At 40.8% G+C, this 24,537-nt stretch overlaps 1 protein-coding gene across 1 annotated transcript in view; it reads left to right on the plus strand.

The window, feature by feature from the left end:
• Window positions 1-15,516, plus strand: part of LOC127192361 (uncharacterized protein C2orf78 homolog) — a 58,185-nt gene extending 42,669 nt beyond the window's left edge. Inside the window, exons 2-3 of the mRNA XM_051149653.1 lie at window positions 11,722-12,480; window positions 13,631-15,516. Of these exons, the coding sequence (XP_051005610.1) occupies window positions 11,722-12,480; window positions 13,631-15,516 (2,645 nt within the window). The remainder of the gene's footprint in view (window positions 1-11,721; window positions 12,481-13,630) is intronic.
• Window positions 15,517-24,537: the final 9,021 nt, after the last annotated feature.

Below are 24,537 nucleotides of genomic sequence, written 5' to 3' on the forward strand. Positions count from 1 at the left end.
GGTGGAGTGCGCAGTTCCATCCTAGGCAGCACCTCAGCTCAGCGGCAGCTCCCCTGTGGTGACACAGTCTGGGCGGAGCACTTGGTTGAACCACAGGCGCTAACTCAGAGCAGCCGCAGTTCTCCTGCTGCTGCGCAGGCTGGACAGAGCGCTCGGTTCCACCAGCTCTAAGACTCTGGTTGGACACAGTGTGCAGTTTGAATCCAGAGTTCCTGGCTAAGATTGGTAGTCAGTTCGGGCCCTGAGTCAATAACTGACCACAGCACGCACTTTGGGCCAAAAGGCCCTAGCGGAGCTTGGTGCGTAGTCCCAGCCCAAAAATTTTGGCTGGACCCTGTGCGCATTTTGGGCCCAGAATCCCTAGCTGAGCATGGTAGACAGTTCAGGCCCTGAGAATCTAGCTGAGTTCAGCCCGTGGTTTAGGCCCAGTGTTCCTGGCTGGACTTGGCAGGGAACACAGAAGGCTGTGGATACCTTGGCCTGACCCAACGCTCATTCAGAGACCCAGAACAATTGCAGGATCCACAGCACAGGGGGGCTGAAGATCACTGGCTGTGAGAGACCAGAACAACAGGGCTAACCTCCTAACATCCACACCAGTGAAGCTTTGAGCTCCCAGCCTAGGGAAATCGTGAGAAAATAAGTGAATCTACTGTCAGACACCCTCTATCCAACTCTGGAAGCTACCCAACAAAAACAAAGACGGCAAGATGTCTAAAGGACAACGAAAAAGCATACACAAAAAACCCCAAAACAACATGGCGTCTCCAATTTCCAGCTATCCCAAAGAAAACAACCCAGAGAACTCAAATACAATGGAAATACAAGAAAATGACCTCAAATCCTTAGTAATGAGGATGATAATGGAGGAAACAAATAAAATTCGTAATCAAATGCAGGAAGACGCAGACAAACAGGTGAGAGACATAAAAGAAGCACATAGAGTGGAACTGGAAAAATTGCAGGAAAATGCAAACAACCAGATGAAAGAAATAAATAAAACGGTTCAAGCTCTGAAGACCTATAAAGAGGCAATGGAAGAAACTCAGGAATACACAAAAAATCAGATGAAAGAAATCAAAAAATCAGTTCAAGATCTGAAAATGAAAATGGATTCAATGATAAACACACAGACAGAAGAAAAATGAGAACGGGAGACCTCAGAGAAAAAGGCGAGCAACACAGAGGTGAGCTTTTCTAACAGAATCCAAGAGATGGAAGAACGAATCTCAGGTCTAGAAGATACAATCACAGATATTGAATCAACCATTAAAGAAAATGCCAAATGTACAAAACTCCTGACACAAAACATCCAAGAAATTAAGGACACTATGAAAAGAAGAAATTTGAGGATAATAGGCATTGAAGAAAGAGAAGACATCAGACTCCAGGGCCCAGAAACTATTCTCAACAAAATCATAGAAGAAAATTTCCCCAATCTAAAGAAAGAAATGCCTATAAACATACAAGAGGCCTACAGAACACCAAATAGAATTGACCAGAACAGAAAAACTGCCCGCCACATAATAATCAAAAAACACAAAACATGCAGAACAAAGAAAAAATGGTAAACCTATCAGAATTACACCCGACTTCTCAGCAGAGACCATAAAAGCCAGAAGGGCCTGGACAGAGATCCTGCAAACCCTAAGAGAACACAGATGCCAGGCCAGACTACTTTACCCAGCAAAATTATCAATAACCATTGATGGAGAAAACAAAATATTCCAGGACAAAACAATTCAAACAGTACCTATCCACAAATCCAGCTTTACAGAAGGTACTAGAAGGAAAACTCCATCCCAAAGGGTCAAGCTACAACCAAAACTACCCAGAAAATAGATAAATATCCCATGGCAAAAACACAACTACACAAACGCTCAACTGGAAACAACATCAAAATTAAGACTCTTAACAGTCACTGGTCATTAATATCTCTCAACATCAATGGCCTCAATTCTCCAATAAAAAGACACAGACTAACTGAATGGGTACATAAACAAGATCCAACATTCTTCTGCATTCAAGAAACACATCTCACCCATAATGAAAGGCATTACCTCAGGGTAAAAGGTTGGAAAAAATATTCCAAGCAAATGGTCACAAGAAGCAAGCAGGCATAGCCACTTTAGTATCGAACAAAATAGACTTTCAACCAAAATTAATCAAAAGGGATGGGGAAGGACACTTCATACTCATCAAAGGTAAAGTCAACCAAGATGACATCACAATTCTGAACATCTATGCTCCCAATACAAGGGCACCCACATTTGTAAAAGATCTCCTAAAAAAGCTTAAACCACACATCGATCCCCACACAATAATAGTGGGAGACTTCAACACCTCACTCTCACTGAAGGATAAGTCATTGAAACAGAAACTAAGCCGAGAAATAACATCATTAACCAATGCCATGGGTCAAATGGATCTAACAGATATCTATAGAACCTTTCACCCAAACAAGAAAGAATACACCTTCTTCTCTGCACCCCATGGAACCGTCTCCAAAATTGATCACATCGTAGGTCACAAAGCAAGCCTCAATAGATACAAGAGGATTGAAATAATACCTTGTATCCTATCAGATCACCATGCTCTTAGGCTGCAATTCAACAACAACAGAAATAACAAAAAGCCTACATGTACGTGGAAACTAAACAACTCTCTGCTAAATGACACCTGGGTCAGGGAAGAAATAAAGAAAGAAATCAAGGAGTTTCTGAAATTCAATGAAAATGAAGAAACAACATACCCAAATTTGTGGGATACATTGAAAGCAGTGCTAAGAGGAAAATTCATAGCATTAAGTGCCTTTAAAAAGAAATTGAAAACATCGCACATAAGCATCTTAACAACACAACTGTAAGCCCTAGAAAAAAAAGAAGCAGAAACACCCAAGAGGAGTAGACGCCTGGAAATAATCAAACTCAGGGCTGAAATTAATAAATTAGAAAATAAGAAAACAGTCCAAAGAATCAACAAAACCAAAAGCTGGTTCTTTGAGAAAAATCAACAAGATAGACAGACCATTAGCCAAACTAACTAAAAGGCAGAGAGACAGTATTGAAATCAACAAAATCAGAAATGAAAAGGGAGACATAACAACAGACACTGAAGAAATTCAAAGAATCATAAGATCCTACTTTGAAGGCATATACACCACAAAATTTGAAAATCTAAGGGAAATGGACGATTTTCTTGAACAATTTCACTTGCCAAAGTTGAATGAAGAACAGATAAACAAGCTAAATAGTCCCATTTCCCCTACAGAAATAGAAGCAATCATCGATGGTCTCCCAACCAAAAAAAGCCCAGGGCCAGATGGTTTCAGTGCAGAATTCTACCAGACATTCAAGGACGAGCTAATACCGATACTCTTCAAGCTACTCCAAAAGATAGAAATGGATGGAACATTACCAAATTCATTCTATGAGGCCATAGTCTCATTGATACCTAAACCTCACAAAGACTCAACAAAGAAAGAGAATTTCAGACCAATTTCTCTTATGAACATAGATGCAAAAATACTAAATAAAATACTTGCAAAATGAATACAGGAACACATCAAAGATATCATTCATCATGACCAAGTAGGCTTCATTCCAGGCATGCAGGGATGGTTTAATATATGGAAATCCATCAATGTAATCCACCATATAAACAAACTGAAAATAAAAAACCACATGATCATCTCCTTGGATGCAGAGAAAGCATTTGATAAAATTCAACACCCATTCATGTTTAAAGTTTTAGAGAGATCGGGGATACAAGGCACTTTCCTCAACATAATAAAGGCTATATACAGCAAGCCAATAGCCAAAATCAAAGTAAATGGTGAGATACTCAAGGAAATTCCTCTAAAATCGGGAACAAGGCAAGGCTGCCCACTCTCTGCATATCTCTTCAATATAGTACTCGAAGTTCTAGCCAGAGCAATAAGACAACAAAAGGAGATCAACAGTATCCAAATGGGAAAGGAGGAAGTCAAATTATCCCTATTTGCAGATGATATGATAGTGTACATAAGTGACCCTCAAAACTCCACCAGAGAATTTCTAAAGCTGATAAACACCTTCAGCAAATTGGCTGGATACAAAATTGACTCAAAAAAGTCTGTAGCCTTCCTATACACAAATGACAAGCTTGCAGAGGAAGAAATTAGGAAAACCACACCCTTCACATTAGCCACAAGCAATATAAAATATCTAGGAGTTACCTTAACTAAGCAAGTGAAGGACTTGTATGGAAAAAATTTCAAAACTCTGAAGAAAGAGATTGAAGATGACCTGAGAAGATGGCATGATCTTCCTTGCTCATGGATCGGGAGAATTAACATAGTAAAAATGGCCATCCTACCAAAAGCAATCTACAGATTCAATGCAATCCCTATCAAAATACCTACACAATTTTTTAAAGACATTGAAAGTTCAATTCTGAACTTCATATGGAAAAACAAAAAACCCAGAATAGCTAAAACACTCTTGTACAATAAAAGGTGCTCCGGAGGAATCTCCATACCTGATCTCAAACTGTACTATAAAGCAATAGTAATTAAAACAGCATGGTACTGGCACAGCAACAGGCTGGTTGATCAGTGGAATCGAATCAAAGACCCAGATATGAATCCACACACATATGGTGACTTGATTTTTGACAAAGAAGCCAAATCCATTCAATGGAAAAAGGATAGCATCTTCAACAAATGGTGCTGGTCCAACTGGAGGTCTATGTGTACAAAAATGAAACTGGACCCGTATTTGTCACCTTGCACAAAACTCAAATCCAAGTGGATTAAAGACCTCAACATAAAACCAGAGACACTAAGCCACTTAGAAGAAAAAGTGGGAAAGAGCCTGGAACATATTGGCACAGGAGACAACTTCCTGAACAGAACACCAACGGCCCAGGCCTTAATGTCAACCATTAATAAATGGGACCTCATGAGGCTGAGAAGCTTCTGTAAGGCAGGAGACACTGTCAAGAGAACAAAGCGACAGCCTACAGACTGGGAAAAATCTTCACCAACCCTACATCTGAGAAAGGTCTAATATTCAAAATATATAAAAAACTCAAGAAATTAAACACCACCAAACCGAATAACCCAATTGAGAAATGGGGCTTGGAACTAAACAGAGAATTCTCAACAGAGGAGTATCAAATGGCTGAGAAACACTTAAAGAAATGCTCAACCTCCTTAGTCATCAGGGAAATGCAAATCAAAACAACTCTGAGATTCCATCTTACACCCATCAGAATGGCTAAGATCAAAAACTCAAGCGACACCACATGCTGGCGAGGATGTGGGGAGAGAGGAACACTCCTTCATTGCTGGTGGGAATGCAAACTAGTACAGCCACTTTGGAAATCTATCTGGTGCTATCTCAGAAAAATGGGAATAGGGCTTCCTCAAGACCCAGCTATTCCACTCCTTGGAATATACCCAGAAGATGCTCCAGCACACAACAAGAAAATTTGCTCAACCATGTTCATAGCAGCCTTATTCATAATAGCCAGAACATGGAAACAGCCTAAGTGTCCCTCAGTAGAAGAGTGGATAAAGAAACTGTGGTACATATACACTATGGAATACTACTCAGCTATTAAAAACAAGGAATTCCCGAAATTTGTGGATAAATGGATTGAGCTAGAAATGATCATAATGAGTGAGTTAACCCAGAAGCAGAAAGAATCAAATGGTATATACTCACTTATGTCTGCATACCAGCCCAAGGGGCATGTCCCACGAAAGCCTTCACTTACCAAGAAACTGGGACAGAGAGGAGGGAATCCTATTGGGACTCTAAATGAGAGATGCATGGGAGAATAGCAAAATAAAAGGATACAGAGGGTCCTAGAAATCTACAAGTAGAACAATATGATAGGCAGATTTGGGCCCAGGGGTCCCGCTCAAACTAAGGCACCAGCCAAGGACAATACAGGAGGTAAACTTTAAACCCCTTCCCAGATCTAGCCAATGGTCAGAATATTCTCCACAGTTGAGTGGAGAGTGTGATATGACTTTCTCACGTACTCTGGTGCCTCACATTTGACCATGTCCCCTGGAGGGGTAGACCTGGTGGCACTCAGAGGAAGGACAGCTGGTAGCCAAGAAGAGACTTGATACCCTATGAGCATATACAGGGGGAGGTAATCCCCCTCAGGAACAGTCATAGGGGAGGGGAATAATGGGAAAATGGGGCAGGGGGAATGGGAGGATACAAGGAATGGGATAAACATTGAGATGTAACAAGAATAAATTAATAATAATAAAAAAAAAAGAATTAAGAAGATTGGCCGGGAGGCACTCAGAGGAAGGATAGCGAGTTACCAAGAAGACACTCAATACTCTCAGAGCATATATAGGGGGAGGAGGTCTCCCTCAATCACAGACATGGGGGAGGAGAGAAGGGGGAAAGTGGGAGGGAGGGAGGGAGGAATAGGAGGAAACAAGGAAGGGCTAACAATTGAGATGTAATATGAATAAATTAATAAAAAAAGAATTAAGAAGATCTTTGTACTCCAGAACAAATGCCATGTGTCTTTTTTTAACTCCTCATTGTCAGACTCTAAGGTGTCAGTTGTGTGTCTTAGAACCAGTTGATGGGTCTGGCAAAATCACACCAATCTCATCACAGTGACGCAAAGACAAGAACATGGTCAGTGTCTGGATGTCCACCTCAATCTAGGCATATCTCTAACATGTTCCAGAACAACACTGTAGATACGGATGTCTCATTTTCCTTTCTTTCCAATATCTGGTCACTGAGAGGGCACATGATAGGTGAGCAATCTCCAACACAGCATACTTTTGCAAATGAACCAATGTATACAGCTTATTCAGATGGTATTGTGGAACACAAGATAGCAGAAGGTTATTTTCTCTCATTTGTCCACTGGTTTCATCTATGCCATCTATGAATGTTTGACTTAAAAACTTGCAAAACTCACTAGTACAGCATTTGGTGGATGTCAGTCAATTTCTGTAAACTGTAGCTAGCACATGCATTGTCTTTGTGTTTGTCTCTAACCATGGCTCCTTGTCCTCTTGCTACCCAGAATTCCTTGTGGGTAATGTGAAAATGACATTCTTACTGCAGAGTTTTGTCCATAACTACACAACATTAAATGATATACATGAAGGGACAGTTCTACTGACCCAGACATGCAACTGCCTGCTACAGCACTCGGTCAGTGTGAAACCACCTGAGTGGAATCTCTAATACACATGTGATTGCTGCAAGACAGCATAAGTGACTGTATTGTCATTTGTTATAAAGGACATTAGCTACTGCTTTGAGCACAAATAGAATAAGAAATGTTTATAAATGCATACTAGAACCATGTCAAAATCCATAGTCTATAAACGACCAGTGAGTGACATAAAAAGGAGATACAACCCAGATCAAAATGACAAAAGGCAGACGACTCCATGTATTTCTACAAAATGCCAAAAATATTCCTTCTGTGAAGACCTACTTAGGAATGGCCTTGTGTTTTTCTCACATAGGAACCAAAATACCAACATCTTTGTTCATGTTACCCAGCACCCTGTACCTACAAATCCCTTCTTTCTTTCTCCAGGTATTCTACTTTCTATTTAGACAAGTCTTCTATCCACGCATGGTAGAGAATGCTAGAGGCCCAAAATTCTACAGAGGCTGTTGCAAAAATAAAGATGCTATAATAACTGCCACACTTCACTCATTTGTGAACAAAAGTGAAGGCAGTCAGACTCAGATTCTACACAAAGGGACACAGAGTCAAAAAGAGTGCCCATGTGTCTGAATACAGAGGGAAATCCACAGTGAGCTCCAGAACAATACGTGCTACAGGACAAACCCAGCTCAGGAACACAACAGGAGAGAAACCAGAAAGGATTCACAGAGTATGGGCAGGAGAAAAATAATAAATGAATGAAGGAGGGAATGCTTGCAGCCTCAACTTCTGCTCCTCTGCTGTTTGCTTCTAAATACAGAGTCCACTTTGACAAGCATTTGCATGATGAACAGAAGACCACGTCCAGAAGTTCACAGTGATATCACCCATGAGTGATCATGGGTCAAATGGTACAAAAATCAAAGCATACAAAGAAGGATGACAACAGAGGAGAAAAATGTGTGTCTAACCTAGGTAGTACAGATTTTAAAAAAGGATTCCTGGACAAGAAACCCAAAGAGAAGAGTATTGGAGTTCATCATCTGCTACAAGGTGCATTCCATACACTCAGCCCTGCCCTTCAACACAGTCACAGATGAGCCTTTTAATTTCATCCTTTTGTCATGGACAGATGCTGACAGCTCACAACTCAGATCAATTGAAATGATTTCTCAACTGAGTTGCCCCAACCCAGATGTCTGTCTCCTTGTCTGTATGTACAGTCTCCTTCTTGTCCGTATGTACAGTGTGTGCTGACGGGATATATTTTTGTTGGAATGTGACACATCACATGCATAGAACCACAGCTTCATCGAGGAGCACTGCTATGATCTCCTAGGCTAGAAGTCAAGGGAGGAAGGAATGCCATGCAGATTACCAACCTTCACCATCCCCACACCTCAGCCTTCATGGCTGCTGTTTATCTTCTAGCATCTTCTCCACCCAATCCTGTCTTTTAGCTCAGAATCTGACCTTCCCATTGGCTACTGCCTGATTTATGACATCATTCTTGCTCTCACCCTATCAGCATCTGGTAGAATCGTAGGGTTTCCATGGAGCTGCCTGTAAACAAATTGAATCACAGGTCACCTGTGACCAGTGACCAGTGGGCTCTGTCTGATGCTGGACACAGCCTAGTTTGGTCAGCAGATTGCTCAAGGACTACCATTTACCCTGCTCCATTATAATTTGGATCACTATTTTTCCTACTCACCTCTACCCTGACCATGTCAGGTAAGGAAAGAAACTTTAAAATGTTTGTTTTCATCTTATCTTTCCTTAAATTAAGTATACATTTAAGTAGAACATTAAGGAGGATACTATTGATATAGAAACATCAAGTTCAATGTCACACTTAGATTTGATTCTTACTAAGAATGTAATTCTGGAAGTTTACTCTCAACTGTTTCTTCATCCACCTCACCAAGATTACAATTCCACTATGCTCTGGACTCTGGACTCCTGAATCTTAAGAGGCAAGTGAACAAGGAATAAAATCTGACCCTTCTTGATAGTGGTAAATACAACAGAAACAGGAAGGTAAACAGGGTATACAGGGACCTAGCACTTCATACCATGATTGTAATGGTCTTCCTCCACTACTTCTTCCCTGCTACTGTTGAGTGCCACTGTCAATGTGTCAGTCACACTAGGTATGGCAGTGCACTCGTCACCACATTACAGCTGCACATTGCACACGGCTTCATCACTGAACACAACATGTAAGGGCTGAATTAATGACAATCAGATCACGTCTGCCCTGTGCACCAGTGGCCTTGTCTTGACACAAACAAAATAAAAAATATAGAAAGAGATAAAGAGAGTGACTGCCAGGTCTTAGAGTCCTTGGTATGTCTTGGAAAGACTAAGAGGGAACTAGAGTCTGAGAAGGCAGTTATTGTAGGGAAAGAAATTTTGAGGCTGTTATATGAAAGACAAACCAACAGGGACCTGAAGGCATGTCAAAGTATAAATATAAGGGGGCACAAAATATGGAAATAAGTCAGAATTGCAGAGGCGACTCTAAAGGAAAACACAGATAGTTTGGGACCCTTTCAAATCAAAAGGCTTAAAGCATTGTCATTTCCTAAGTGTTGTTTAGGTACCCACACTGTTGAGAGTTGTCTGGGTACAGTCATCTACAGAAGACACTCTCCCACTCTGGTCCCTGGCTCTTACAATTTATCCATTCCCTCTTGTACAAAGTTCCCCGAGTCTTCAATGCCTGGTTATGCTGGGTATTGTCACTGTGGCTGGGTACCCCACAGTCAGTTCTTCTCTTCTCAGCACACACTGACAAAGGTGGGGGAATCCTCAGAAGGCTTCCCTCTAGAAGAGTTATGGTACAATTAACAGTAACATAGAGAGAATCAAGTTATTTTAGGATGAACCCTCTAATAGGTTAGCAGATCCCAAGAGGTCAGCCTTAAATACATAATAACCTCACGAAATGTTATCAGCAGGTTATATTCATATAAATATATATACATATATATGTATATATATGTGTGGGTTTAATAGTTATACTTAAATGAAAAGAGGTCATGAAGTATAGAAAGAATGAAAAAATGGAAGGGGTACATAAGGACATAGACTGGACCAGTATTCATATACAAAATCATTGATGTTTCACTTTTTATTAACAAACATGGTCATAGTAAAGAACAGCTTTAAGATGCTGCCAGGCACCTAACATAACAGCATTCTGAAGGCAGAAGGAGGCGAGTCTCTGTTACTCTATGGCCAGTCTGTACTAAGTTGAGAGACCTTTTTTTTTTTTAATTAATTTACTCAGATTACATCTCAATTGTTATCCCTCACTGGTATCAACCTGTTCCTCTCTCCCTCCCGCTTTTACCTTATTCTCCCCACCTCCAACGTCTGTGACCGAGGGGGATCTCCTCCCCCTCTATATGGTCATAGGCTATCTATCAAGTTGCATCTTGGTAGCCTGCTTGTCCTTTCTCTGTGTGCCACCAGGCCTCCCCACCACGTGTACGTTGTCAAATATAGGGCACCAGAGTTCATGTCAGAGTCAGTCCACACTCTCCACATAACTGTGGAGAATGTTCTCTCCATTGGCTAGATCTGAGTAGGGTTCAATGTTTACTGCAGGTACTGTACTTTGTTGATACAGTAGTTTGGGAATAGGCCCCTGGGCCCAGACCCACCCATCATGATGCTCTTCTTGTAGGTTTCTGTGGCACTCTGGGTACTTCTATTATCCTATTCTCAGATAGTTCTCTCACCTAGGGCCCCAAAAGGATGTCCTCACATCTATCCAATCTCAGGGTAAGTGAAGATTTTCATGGGACATCCCTTTTGGGCTAGTGTCCAATTATAAGTGATTATATATCATATTAGCAACTTAGCGACACATTTGAAAGCCATAGAAAAAAGAAACAGAAACACTCAAGAAAAGTAGACATTTGGAAATAATCAAAATCTTGGATGAAATCAATAAATTAGAAAAAAGAGAACAATTCAAAAAATCAACAAAACCAGGATTGGTCCATTGAGAAAATCAACAAGATAGACAAACTATTAGCCAAACTAAGAAAAAGGCAGAGAGATGCTCTGCAAATTAATAAAATCAAAATTAAAAAGGGAGACATAACAATAGCCATTGAAGAAATAAAAAGATTCATAAGATCCTACTTCAAAGGTATATATGCCACAAAATTTGAAAATCTAAGGGAAATGGACAATTTTTGAGACCTGTTTCTTTATGTATGGTAAGATCTGCATAGGACTGAGGCAAAGGCATGAGAAGCTAAGGCTCTCATACCTCCAAACACTTCTTTTCCAGGACACAGTTATGGTGAAGTGTCACAACAGATTTAAGAGCAGGACAAGGCAGGGCAAAGTAGGACAATGTCTCCATTGTAGCAAAGGCTGAATTAAATCAAATAGAGATTCCATCCCCACCCAGGAAAAAGAAGCAGGCGAGGGAACATCAGTCTCAGATTCTCCCAAAGAGTACAAACTGGAGATAGCACTACACTCCACAGGAAGATAGGAAGTGTCAGTCTCATCATTTTCCCACTGTCTTCTTGCTTCCTACAGAAAATTTCCAAAGCTCAGCTTTCTTTGGGACTGAAAGTTCTCTGCAGCCTTCTCTACCTGTACTGAGCAACCCCACACCCTCAGCAGCAAGGGTGTGCAACTTCTCCAGGGTCTCCACCTCAGCTGGGAGTTCAGCCTGGCTCCTGCCATCAGCCTCCAGCACTTCTCTGCAGCCTCTTATGGGCAGTACCTACCTTTACCAACATGCTGGCACGACTATGCTGACAGTGCTGACTGACCAGGGCCAGATCTCCACCTCCGCGCTGTCCTATCCAGGTTCTCTCAAGTGGGATCTAACAGGAAGCACAGGCGGGAGGGCCACTTCACTCCAGGACTTCACTGTGACTATCAGTGACCCGGACACCACACTCTCCTCACTGTCTGTGACAGCAGAGCATGATAAAATTTTAGATCCCAATGTGATAGTCCCTTTCTATCCAACACTGTCTAACAACTTTGACCATGCCACACCACTGCAGATGCCAAATCAAGGATACACCCTGGCACCTTCTTACCAGGAAGGCAGCCAGGTCTATTATTATGACCACAATGGCCTTTGTCCTTTGATTCCTGGAAAACGGGGACAGGGCCTGCACACCTACAGCTCTCTGTGCTACCCTGAGAGTCAGACGTCGGCCCAGCAACCAGAAATGGTGATGGTGCTAAAAGAGATTCAGCCAAAGAATGTGCAAACTCCACTTTCCACCTCTGCCTTCTATTCTGCACCAGCTCAAGCGATGACAGATACCAGTCTTCAAGGTAAGTAAAAAGCCAGGAGAGGGAGGAATGGTATTAGCACTCTAAGGAGACTCAGCACTAGCATTCAGTAGTGGGGACTCATCACAGAAGGAGAATGTGAGTCTTGACAGGTTATTCCAGCTCTAGTTTCCATCACCATCATCAGACTCTATAATGAGAGACAACGCAGAGCTATAGTACGTGGCATCCATCCTGCATAAGTGATGGCCACAGAGCTCACCACAGCCACACATGTCACTACCAAAGATAATCAGTCTCATGCACTAACTACAATCTACTTCCTCATCTATTACTTGGGGCAATAAAAAACACTGGGGAGGTTTTCTGCTGGCAAAACTGAATTTTCCACAAATGGAAATCCTGCTTCAGAGCAGTGCAGCTCAAATATTTCCTGGGGAAAGTATTCCTCCCAGATTCCAAGCACTTTTAAAAGCATTGTCTTATACCTGAAACTGTAGGGATAAAGTTAAGGGCAGCCCATTTACCATGGCTAAGTTGTCCAAAGCTGCTGCTTCTTTTCTCTTCTGCTGTAGTATTTCAGAGATAATCCATGGCCAAGATTTTACAATAAATGAAGACATGTTCTCTAACATTGTTTCATACCCAAACCCAAAGATTTTAATTTCTTTAATCAATTGTCATGTACTTTAAGATATTGGAGCAACATGGGTCTAGATGGTACTATGGCTGTTGAAATGCTGTGTTATAGCAGTATCTAAATGCAGTTGGATATCTAAATGCACATAAAAACCAGCCTTCTGCGGGCATCTGAGTATTGCTCTAAAATGAAACAAGTTGTATGGTCAGGTAGGTTCTAGAATGTTATCTACCAGACTACCTAGTAAACAGCAAATTCCCAGGAGAATTAGGTTCGGCGTATGAAAGACAAATAGGAAGGCACATAAGGAACACACATCAAGGGGATTCTGTACAAAAACATGAGAGAAAACATGACATGGCATGGTCACCAGAAACTGAACAGTCACCATCTGTCTCTGAACAGAGGTGCTGCCATTGCTGCTCAAGCAGAACACATAGGGATGCCCTCTACACAGCTAAAAGCACCTGAGTGTTGTGATGTTTCAGAAAAAACAGGGTGGGGAAGCATTTCACTTACCAGGCACTAAATTCCTACTTGTCTTTCTTTCAGTGGTGGAAATGGAAGCATCCCTGGGATTGCCACCTTCTGGCCAAACACCCGGTCTGAGGCAGAGCCCAGAACTGTGCAACACCTGCACCCAGGTTTCCAAAACGAAGACAACACCTGTGGATGAGGACAGGTCCTTAACAGCCCCCATCCACAGCCCTTCAGATTTCCTGGCCTTGCCTCCAGCTCGAAGCCTGGAACAAACAGAGAATAAAAACTTGGATGAGACTAAAGCTGAGCTTCCAATGCCTCTGGATATCCATGAGAGCACAAAAGAAAACCAAGACACATCACTCCTCTCTTTAGCAAACCCTGACATGCAGCAGCTTCTAGACTGCACTGATTCTGTGAGCTTAAGTCAGAAGCCAGTTCCTGACAAAGCCAGTATGGAGGGTAACATCATTGGACCAGAAGAGCAAAGGGCCTTGGACAATGTGATGATGTCCACTAGAGACTTTGCAGACATCAAAACATTGGTGGCAGATATTCGCCTTCCACAATTATTCAACACCTTCACAGACCTAGAACAATTCCAAGATCCCACAGCAACCAAATCCAAAGTCTCCACAGTTCCCTGCAGGGATCAGGCCGAGGACATCCCTAGAGTTATTAGTGGACCATCAGAGCAGGTGAGGAAGAAAGACCATGAAGCCTCTGAGCTGCTTGATGGAACTCCTCTGGCCAAAATACAGCACAGGGGCCTGATGGAGGGAAAGGAGTTTGTGAGCAGTGCTGCAGTCATTGACAAGGTTATTGACAACAGGGCCAAGCACTTAGAAGGCAAGGCCCAGAAAGTGGCACCCAAGCCCAGCAGAGCTTTAGCACAGGATCAAGATAACACCAAGTGGATTCAAGAAAATACCTCCAAGAAGACGGAGGAGCTGAAGCCATCAAAGAAAAGAGTCAAGACAGAAGAGCAACCCACCATTCCCAAGACCAAAATGAAGAGGAATCCTCCTGAGCTCAGTCACAACAGCTTTAAAAAGCCTCGAACCCACCTCGGCATGCACATGCTGGAGTCCGTGCAGGTCTTTCACCCTTTGGGCAAGAAGAGTGAGAAGAAAACTAGCACGTGCTCCTCCCGGGCTCTGGGAATCTCCAGCAGCAACAAAGATCCCAGGACAGGCCCAGCCACAGCATTGCTGGATATGCCATATAAGGGTCAAGTCCTTGAGAAGAGCCTAGGCAATGCCCAGAGAGCAGAAATAGGTGCTCACAAGGAGTTTCTGACCTCATCCCAGTATGAGCTGCCCCCACCTGGGAAGGTCAAGTTAGTACCTCTCCCTTTTCCTACCCTGGACAAGCCTCAAGCCAGACCTGTATCTAGAAAGCCCTTCTCTCAGACTTCCAGCAGGCTCACTGCAACTCACTCTTCAAGACCTCATTCCCATTTGGCTCAGCCAACTCCAGTCATGCCAGCCCAACCATCTCTTGCCAGCACATCTTTGATGGCCTCTGCCAAACCAGCTCTGCCCATTTCCTCCAGTGTCTCACAACCTAATGTACCCAACTCCAACCAGTCTAGCACTGTGCCTCAGTCTGCTGCATCAAGGCCTCCACCCGACAGAGCATCGTCTCACACTTCACTCCAGACAGAGCTTGTTTCTGCTGCCAGGAAGAAGGCACCATCACCTGGCAAACTTCAAACCCAGTATCTGCTGCAAGACTTTAGCCGGCAACCTATTCCATGGAGGAAAGTTGACATTCCAGGGCCAGTTATCTCACAGCCCATCACAAATGAGCAGAGGCCAGAGAGGGAGGCCATGAAGAGGAGGGCTCAACAGGAGCGAGAGAATGCTGTCAAGTACCCCTCCTCTAGGAAACTGCAGCTTTTCCTTCAGAGGGAAAGGGATATGGAAATTTCTCAATATTATGGCTATGCAATGTAAGAGCAGGCCAGATGTTTGTAACAAGTTGTTTACCAGTATGGATAAGGATGAATAGAGACATCAATAGCAATGGATACATTGAATGTATAGAGACATAGGTATATATGTAGGTCCATATTTACTTTTATGTTACATAAATATACAGACCTATATTCTATAACACATGTAAATATTTGAATACAGTAAAAGTGACCAAAATTTAAGTCAGTTCTTTAATCCTTAGTATATTAAAAGACTTTTTATTTTCTCATAACTTAGATATTATTATTGTTAATTCAGTTTTACAAAGTAATGTATGTACATAAATGTAGAAAATACTATACACACAATTCATCAAAATCTATAGTGTTAAGAAAATTATTCTCTTTCACCCTCATTTTCATTGTACTAGTCACTGAACACAGTATATTTACTAACATTATACTGTAAACTGATCACATTTGAGTTGGGACCACAGTTTATTCCAATTGAAATTTCTCACATCAGCCCTTAATCATCATTTGGGGACAGAGCTCTTCCCACTATTTCATGAGGTGAAATATAGGCTTTTTTGTATATACAATCTAGTACCAACATAAAAGAAAAAACATATTAGGATGATTTTCTCTCAAATGGGTTTAATTGGATTAATATGTTTGTCTCAAGTTGCACCCATTTTATAATAAACTCACTTAATATTTCATTTAATATGTGTGTCTCCTCTATATATATTCCTGTCAACACATGTTCAGTGAACACTCAGGGCAATGGGGGCATCAGAACTTTGGTTTTGGAATGAAGAAAGATTGAAATCCACCATGAAGGTGTTAGGAACTCAGCCTGGGACTATGAAAGAACAAGTGTTCTCATTCTGCTCAGTCATCTCACCAGGCCTGAGTGGAAACCAGATTTCTGTACATAACTTCATTACTTTGTGGCTATAAATATTTTGCTCTATATGTACATCACATTTTCCTCATCCATGACAAGGCTGTTGGACATTAAGCTTGGTTCCCTAATGTACGACATCCAGAGCTGCAGTCAACACTGATGGCCAAGTACTTCTCCAATATGCTGAGGTTTTTGAATGGTATACTTGCATCATATGCTAAACCAGGTTTCAGCTTTTGGTAGACCATCCACGCTGACATTTAAACAGGCTGGAATACTTCATCACACCATAATTTTTCATGTGCTCTTATCAGTGTTTGTCATCTCTTTTCTGACTGACCAAAAATGGCATCTCCTGGAGTTTCACTGTGTATTTCACTGATTCTTCCTGAATCTGAACATATTTATTTGCTCACACCTTTTTTTGTATTAAATAGTTAAGGATTTCCTTTTTTACCCTCAACAACCTGAGTTGCCTTGTTTCCTAGGATTTGGATATTTTATCTAATTGTAAATGAGATACACACTAATCCTTTGTCTGCAGATATAATAGCAAAGATTTGCTCCTGTTCTCTTTGGCCATTCCCTGAAGTATCGGCTTTGTTTTCAGGGAATTATTCCTTTTGTTCTCTAAGAAACCATTCAGCAGTTATGGGCAGGATTGCTTGAGTGCTTGGAGTCCTGCTCCATCCTGGCCTATATTTGTACATTCAACTCTATGTGGTATTTCTTATATAACAGTTTCACGTTTGTTACACTCAGGACTCTGAGGCATATTGACGTTTTACCGAATGACCCTTAAGTAATACTGCATGTTTTTTTAACTTTAGTTTCTTGAAACAGGTTCTCTCTCTAAAGCACTGCTTGTCCCTGAAGTAACTATGTAGACCTGAATAGCTTTGAACTCACAGAGATATGCCTCCCATAGCCTCTGCTTCTGCCTCTGCCTGAGCCCTGGCCTCCAGATGGTGGGGACTAATGGAATGCTCCACAGTTCCAGGCAGAATCAATTGTACTTCTATATATGTATGGATATCCAAGTTTCCAAGAATTATTTGATGAAGAAGACATGTTTTAACCAAGGAATATTTTTGTTATCTATCTAAAGTCACAGTCGATTTAACTAATGTATTTACATCTGGAACTCAACTCATATTCACTTATCCAAAAGTCTCCTTATGCTGTTACTAAGCCACTACTAAGCTATTACTAGTTACCGTGGCTGAGAATCACTGACCCCATCTGAGATGTGAGTTTACCATACAGGGCATTTTGTACTTCCTTGGTATTGTTAAGATTACTTTTCTCTCAGAATCCTACACTGTCATAGGTTTCCAATTTGTCACAGTGATGCCACCATCACAGTGTCTCTTGTTTCTGCAAGCACTCTGCTCTCCCACCCCAGCTCTTCCCAAGTCTGTTCTTCACCCTCATTTCTGTCCATGCCCCCTTCCTTACTTTGTTCCTTCTCTTCAACCACTTCCACTGCCTATTCTATGTCTGCTTCTGTGTGAGAGTTAAATATCCTTCCATGGGTTCTCCTTGTTTCCTATATTCCTTGGGTATGTAAATTATAATATGGTTATTCCTTTCTATATGGCTAAAATCTGCATAGAAGTATGTACCATGAATGTCTTTTTGCATTTGGGTTACCTCACTCAGAATGATCTTTTCTAGTCCCAACTATTTGTTGGCAATTTCAAGATCCCTTTGTGTTCAAAAGCTGAGTACTATTCCATTGTGTAAATATACCACAGTTTCTCTACCCATTCTTGGGTTGAGGAATATTTGGGTTGGGAGGATATAGGGTTAACTCTATCTGAGAATCCTTGTAGCAGGGGTCATGAAGACTGTAGAGGCCATGCTCTAACTAGTTAGGACTCCTAATGGAGGGAGGGGAACACCAACCCTCCCACAAAAACTTCAATCTGAAATTTACCCTGCCTACAAGATGTGCAGGGATAAAAATAGATCATAAATTGAGGGAATGTTCAGTCAATGCCTGGCTCAACCTGAGGCCCACATCATGGGAGAGAGGCAACCCCTGATACTATTAATGATACTCTGCTACTCTTCCAGACAGGAGCATAGCATAGCTATCCTGTTAGAGGCTCCACCAAGTAGTGGATTGACCTAGATGCTGAGACTCAGTCAAACATTGGGTGGACACCAGGGAGTCTCGTGAAACAGTAGGGGAAAGACATAAATAGAGGATAGATATTGTACAAGAAGACAAACAGAGCCAAGTCACCAGGTCCCACGGGGGCTTACTGAGACTGAAGCACCAACCAAGGACCATGCATTGGCTGGACCTATTCCCTCTATGTAGATGTGACCAATGGGCAGCTTGGTCTTTAAGTGGGCCCCCTAGTAAGAGGAGTGGGGACTGTCTCTGGTGTGGGCTCTGTAGCTTTTTTTTTTTTTTATCACATACCACTGGTGGTATTGACTTGCCAAGCCTCAAGGATGAAGTTGCACTCAGTCTTGAGGGGGTTTGATGTATTTGGGTGGCTTGGTAGTGGAAGGGTTCCCGTTTTCTGAGGTGTTGGGGAGAAACAATTGGGTAAGTAGGACACAGGGTGGGACGAGCAGGAGAGGAGAGAGTGGGCTATGATCTAGATATAAAGTGAATAAAAAAGGATTGCTTTTCTACTTCTGGGAGGGATGACATCAGAATTTATTGGGCTATTTTATCCAACCTCCAGATTCTCATGGTGTAGCTATTTTGACTATCAAATATTCAACATCTGTGAAGGCCTAATCCTGTCCATTCAAACAAAGGCTACTTGCTCTCCAGAGTCACCCATGTAGATACCATTAAGAAGGCCAAGATTAAAACATCCTACTACCTATATGAAATCATTTTCACAAGATAATTTCATATAGAAGGTAGTGATACAAAGCAATAGACTGTTGAGGTGCTTAGGCATATAACTCACCATGTGCTACTTTAATAGCAGATAACACACTGGCATCGGACTATTGCACATCAGTTTACACTATAGAAGCCATCTGGATGTATATCTTTTAACCCTTATATTATTTTAATTTTCATGTTTTTAAGTAAAACACCTTTATTAAATGTTTCATATAAAAGAAAGCCCAAGAAATATTACATTAGTATTAAAGCAATTAAATATTTTACTTATATCAAAATTTTCTCATTGATTTTAATTCTGATTGTACTATTCACTGAACATGTTTTATTTTTATTGAAGTGTATTTTGTTTACTGAGCACTGTAACTCTGTTACTGAGACTGGCAGATTGCTTACCTTTCACGACAACCCATAGTCATCTGTGTTGCTCTGAACAGCATTGCCTCCAATTTCATGAATGTGTATTATATGTCTTTATAATCCATGTTCCACATATGAGAGAAAGCACAAGTGGACATTAGTCTGGGCCTGAATGTATATGGTACAATAAGATTATCTCCAGTTACATACATTCTCTTGCAAACAATGTGACTTCATTATCTTCTTAGGTGAAAATAATTTCTCTGTGTGTAGACACGATATCTTCCTTATCTACCCCTATGGTTTTGGATATCAAGGTCTAGTCCTAATACAGACATTGCTGACATCTACACTGACACATAAATCATTAATATATTCAATCCAATTGAATGGTATCCTTTGGGCATTCATTAGACATGCTTTTGATATTTTAGGAAACTCCATACTGAAATACAAAAAAGGGTAGAATACTTTATATTCTCAATACCACATTCTATGAGTAGTCTCTCATGGAAACTTTATTCGAAGTGCTCCACTTTGAATCAATGCCCCACTAATATTTTTAGCATCTAGAAAGATCATTTACTACTAAGGCCTGTATCTCAAAAGGAATTATGTGGTAGGAAGTCAAATCAAGATATCAGGACTTTCCTTGGATCCTTCCATTCTGGACTGTTAAGATCTACTGCCAAGACCTAGTTATCTGATCTATGTTGATCTATTCAGACTACATTCACCCAAGGTAACCACTGATAAAATATCACAATAGGATGCTCCTTTTTTATGGAGTAAAGAGAAATACTACACTATTCTACTCCCTTTCTTCACCTCTCACATTTTTTTTTTTTTTTTACACAATTTCTCTGCGTAGCCTTGGCTGTACTGGAGTCACTTCGTAGGGCATGCCAGCCTTGAACTCACAGAGATCTGCATGTCTCTACCTCTCCAACTGCTGGGATTAGAGGCGTGCAACACTATGTCCTGCAGCTCATAAAATCTTTTGTTTTACGACAATCCCTGATCCTTTGAAGCACTGATTTATACAGGAACCATTTCTCCTGTTATCCATATTACATTGTTATCTCACCACAAAACAATCACTGAGTCCCAGCAGCTTACACAATTATAACTCCATCAGCAAAGAGGATTTCCTAGCAAGGAGGCAGACTATAGCAGTTACTGCAGCACAGATAGCTACATCAATCTATGGGCATGAGAAAACCTATTTAAAAGGGAAATGATGCCCATACCTTCCATTCAATAAAACCCTAGCAGCTCTCTCACCATTGGTGTCTTAGGTCTCCTCAGTTACTGGGGACATTTTTCTAGATCATAGAGCAAGATACAACTTTCATGCTGTGCCTCTGTTCCTCAAATTGAATTGTAAAATGGTTGGTTATATACGTGCCCACTGTGCCTTCTTTGTGTCAGTGTGTAGATCCTGACTTTTCAATATTGTGGGAAAGGTAGCCCTCAAATTAGGTGGACCATTCTCCAACAACAGGATGGAAAGACCTACTCTATCGATGGAAGCTAGCCAGCAGGAAGTGAAACTCTAGCTTGACCCCATCTGATTTCTTGTTATTATACAATTAAATAAATGGGACTATTGTCTACTTCGGGATAGCTTTTAAAAAAAGGATCACATAGTCTTTAGAATCTGCAATGTCTATAAGACCTTCCTGGCTAATAACTCTGAGACACAAGCCAAACTCAGTCACTTAGCATTTAGAAGGCATATGTCTTTTTGGAGGTCTTTATTTGGGATACCATATTTCAAATTATTTACATTTAGACTCTTCATGGAGATCCTGCCTCAGATCTATAAGGCACTCAGTGGTAATAATGATACCATATAGGAGAAGAAACATTTTTTACACAGGATGAACAGAATCTTGGAAGACCTACCACTCTCCCCTCTATCAGGGAATGTGTTTTCTGCAGAGTAAACATTAAGCAGACTATCTGGGCAAGCTTGGCACTATCTAGTAGAGGAAGGAAAGATCCAGTCACTTGTAGCTGCACATTCCTCATTATAAAAGGTCTCAGAACAGGGGTATGCATAGGAAACACTACCTTAAGAATTAAGATCTTTGTACTCTAGATAAAATGGCATGTGTCTCTTTAACTCCAAGGCCCCACCCAGGAGTGGGTGGAGTATAACCAGAAAGTGAGTCACACCAGGCGGAGCTTAACCAGGAAGTAGCATCAGGGGAGGCAGAGCTTAGCCAGGAATGGAAAACTAGTAAGACTAGAAAATGGCCTACCAAGTCATTTTATTTTGAACACTGCCAATATACAACAAAGGGAACATAATGACCACTACAAGAGAAAACCAATGCATAGTGCTTTTCTCTACATGACACAAGCTAGAGTCATGAGGGAAACTCAATTCAGTAGTTGCCTCTCTGAGGCTAGTCAATGGGAAGGTCTGTGGGTCATGACCTTTTATTAATAATTTATAGAGAAGTGCCCAGTCTATGTGGGTGAGTCAGTACTACACTTAGGCTTATGGACTTGGACTACTGAAGAATGTTAGCTGAGCAAGGTGGAGAAACCTTGCCACTTGTCAATTGTCCTGTTTTCTCTTCTTCAGTTCTTGCCTCAAAGACTTATAGTAGTACTTTGCTGTGGCATCCCTAGACAACAGGATGTAAGCAAAAGTTGAAAGACACCCTTTTCTGCTCTGAGTTTCTTTTTCTCAGTGCTTTATTAAAGCCATTGAATAGAAACTTGGAACACACAAGCACATGCACAAGTACATTTATCACAGGAGAATGGAATATCTACTTAAACTGGAAACACCACTAAGGCATAGAACAATTTATTTAAAAACAAAGTCCCTGACAGCTAACCTAGATGAGTGTATCAAGCACAGATATCTGTGGAAGGACTGTAGGCTTTGTCCCAGGTGAAAGCAGTCATAGCTGGCTTTGGCCCTTGGTAACACCATCAACACCCCAATGAGACTGACATTGTGATAGACTGAGTGGTGTCATCTTGGGTCTGGAATTCAGGAAAGGATCAGGGACTCCAGCCAGGCTAGTGTGCTTCTAATTGAACATCAATGGGAGGAGGATCCAGAGGTGAGTCCCTCTGGCCATTGAGCCCTAGAGTGAGAGGCAGGCAGAGAGGAGAGAAGAAGGCTACAGATTCTGAGCATGAGTGCACTTGGATGGGGAGAGGACCAGCATACAGGCCTGACCAGCATGCAAGACAGAGACACCTAGAGATTTCTCCAGTGGAACAGATACAGAAAGTTTTATTTTGTTTTTCTTTAACTTTTTCTCATCTTGTATAGGATAGTTGGGTTGTATAATAACATTTAATTGTTAAGAAACAAAGCCAACAAGTGAAGCTCAACATGGGGCCTGAGGGGTTCTGTACTTTTTAATGGTGTGAGAAAAGATTCAAAATTCAAAGATGCAAAAATGCTGGTTGAAGACATCAACAAGGTTGCAACTACCATTGCAAAACTCTTTCCTACTCTAAACTGAGAAGAAATTTTTTTCTTTGTTCTTTTATTGTAGTTCATTCTTAGAAGGATAAAAAAGATTAATAAGGTACAAAAAAAAAAAAAAAAAAAACCAAATGGGTCATAAACCTATGCTTTTGAAAAAGATTACAGATTTGACTGGACAGATAGAAAAAATTAAAAATATGAAGAGATAGAAAAGCAAATAACATATTTTGTAAATGAGAGTGAAAAAGGACAAAAAATAGAGACCAAAAGCAAAAATAAAAATAAAAACCAACAGCAACAAAAGAGTCAGTAAGTTCTATCCGTTTGGAAAGAGCTACTGACTTGACTGAACAAATGCACAAAATACAAAAAAAAAAAAAACAAAAACAAAAACTTAAAAAAAAAAAAACTAAAAGGGCTAAAAAGACAAAAGACACCTGTAGTTAAAAAGAGTAAAATAAAAGTAAAAAAAAAACAGAGAAAAAAAGACAGATAGACGAAATGGTCTGTGGAGGAAAATGTCCCGGGGGAGGACACCTCCAGAATCACCCAGACACCTTCAGCTTTTCCAGTCACTATGAAACACATCCTTGCTCAAAATGGTGCTGAGAGTTATGATAAAATGATATGGAATCTTGTAGCCTTCGTTAAACAAATGTTAAACAAGTGGGCCATGCAGAATAGACTTGTTCCCCAAGATTAAACAAAATTAGTTTCAACAGAATTAAAAACAACACAATAATTACAATGGTTATCACAATGGCAAACTAAGGCTATAAAAATAAAATAAAATAATACAAGAAAAATAAATATTAACAGAGATCAATTACTTGGTAACAGACAAATACTAACTTAAGAGAACAAATTCAATATAAAGATAGAGTGATTGATCCATGTCGTATTGCAACCTTGAGAGCTTGGAAGCTGATAGAGGAACCTGGGAAAATAACTATTCCATTTACTAAAGTATTTCAAGGACCTGGGGAACCCTTCACAAAATTTTTACAGGGATTAGGATTTGCTATGGTTAGAGTGTTGCCAAGTTCTGATACCAACCAGACATTAAATCTTATGATGACTTATGAAAATACAAATACTAAATGTAAGAGGGTACTTAGACCATTAAAGGAAAGAAGAGCTCCATTAGATGATTGGGTAAAGGAGACAGTTAATATTAACTCTCAGGAGTATCAACACAATAATGTGAGACAAGCCATAGCCAGAGAGCCCAGAATGCTAATACCCAGTGCTTTAATTGTGGTAAAATTGGTCATATACAAAAAAACTATAGAGATAAAAATCCCAGACCTCAAAATAACCAACACAATAACCTCCAAAATCATAACTCATAAGAAAGAGCAAGAAGGTTCTACCCATAATGGTAATAAGATGTCAACACTTCCAGGGTACTTTAGTCATTGTGAAAAAGGAAAACATTGGTCTAGGGATT

This window comes from Acomys russatus, chromosome 7, assembly GCF_903995435.1.
Source record: "Acomys russatus chromosome 7, mAcoRus1.1, whole genome shotgun sequence".
Taxonomy (NCBI): domain Eukaryota; kingdom Metazoa; phylum Chordata; class Mammalia; order Rodentia; family Muridae; genus Acomys; species Acomys russatus.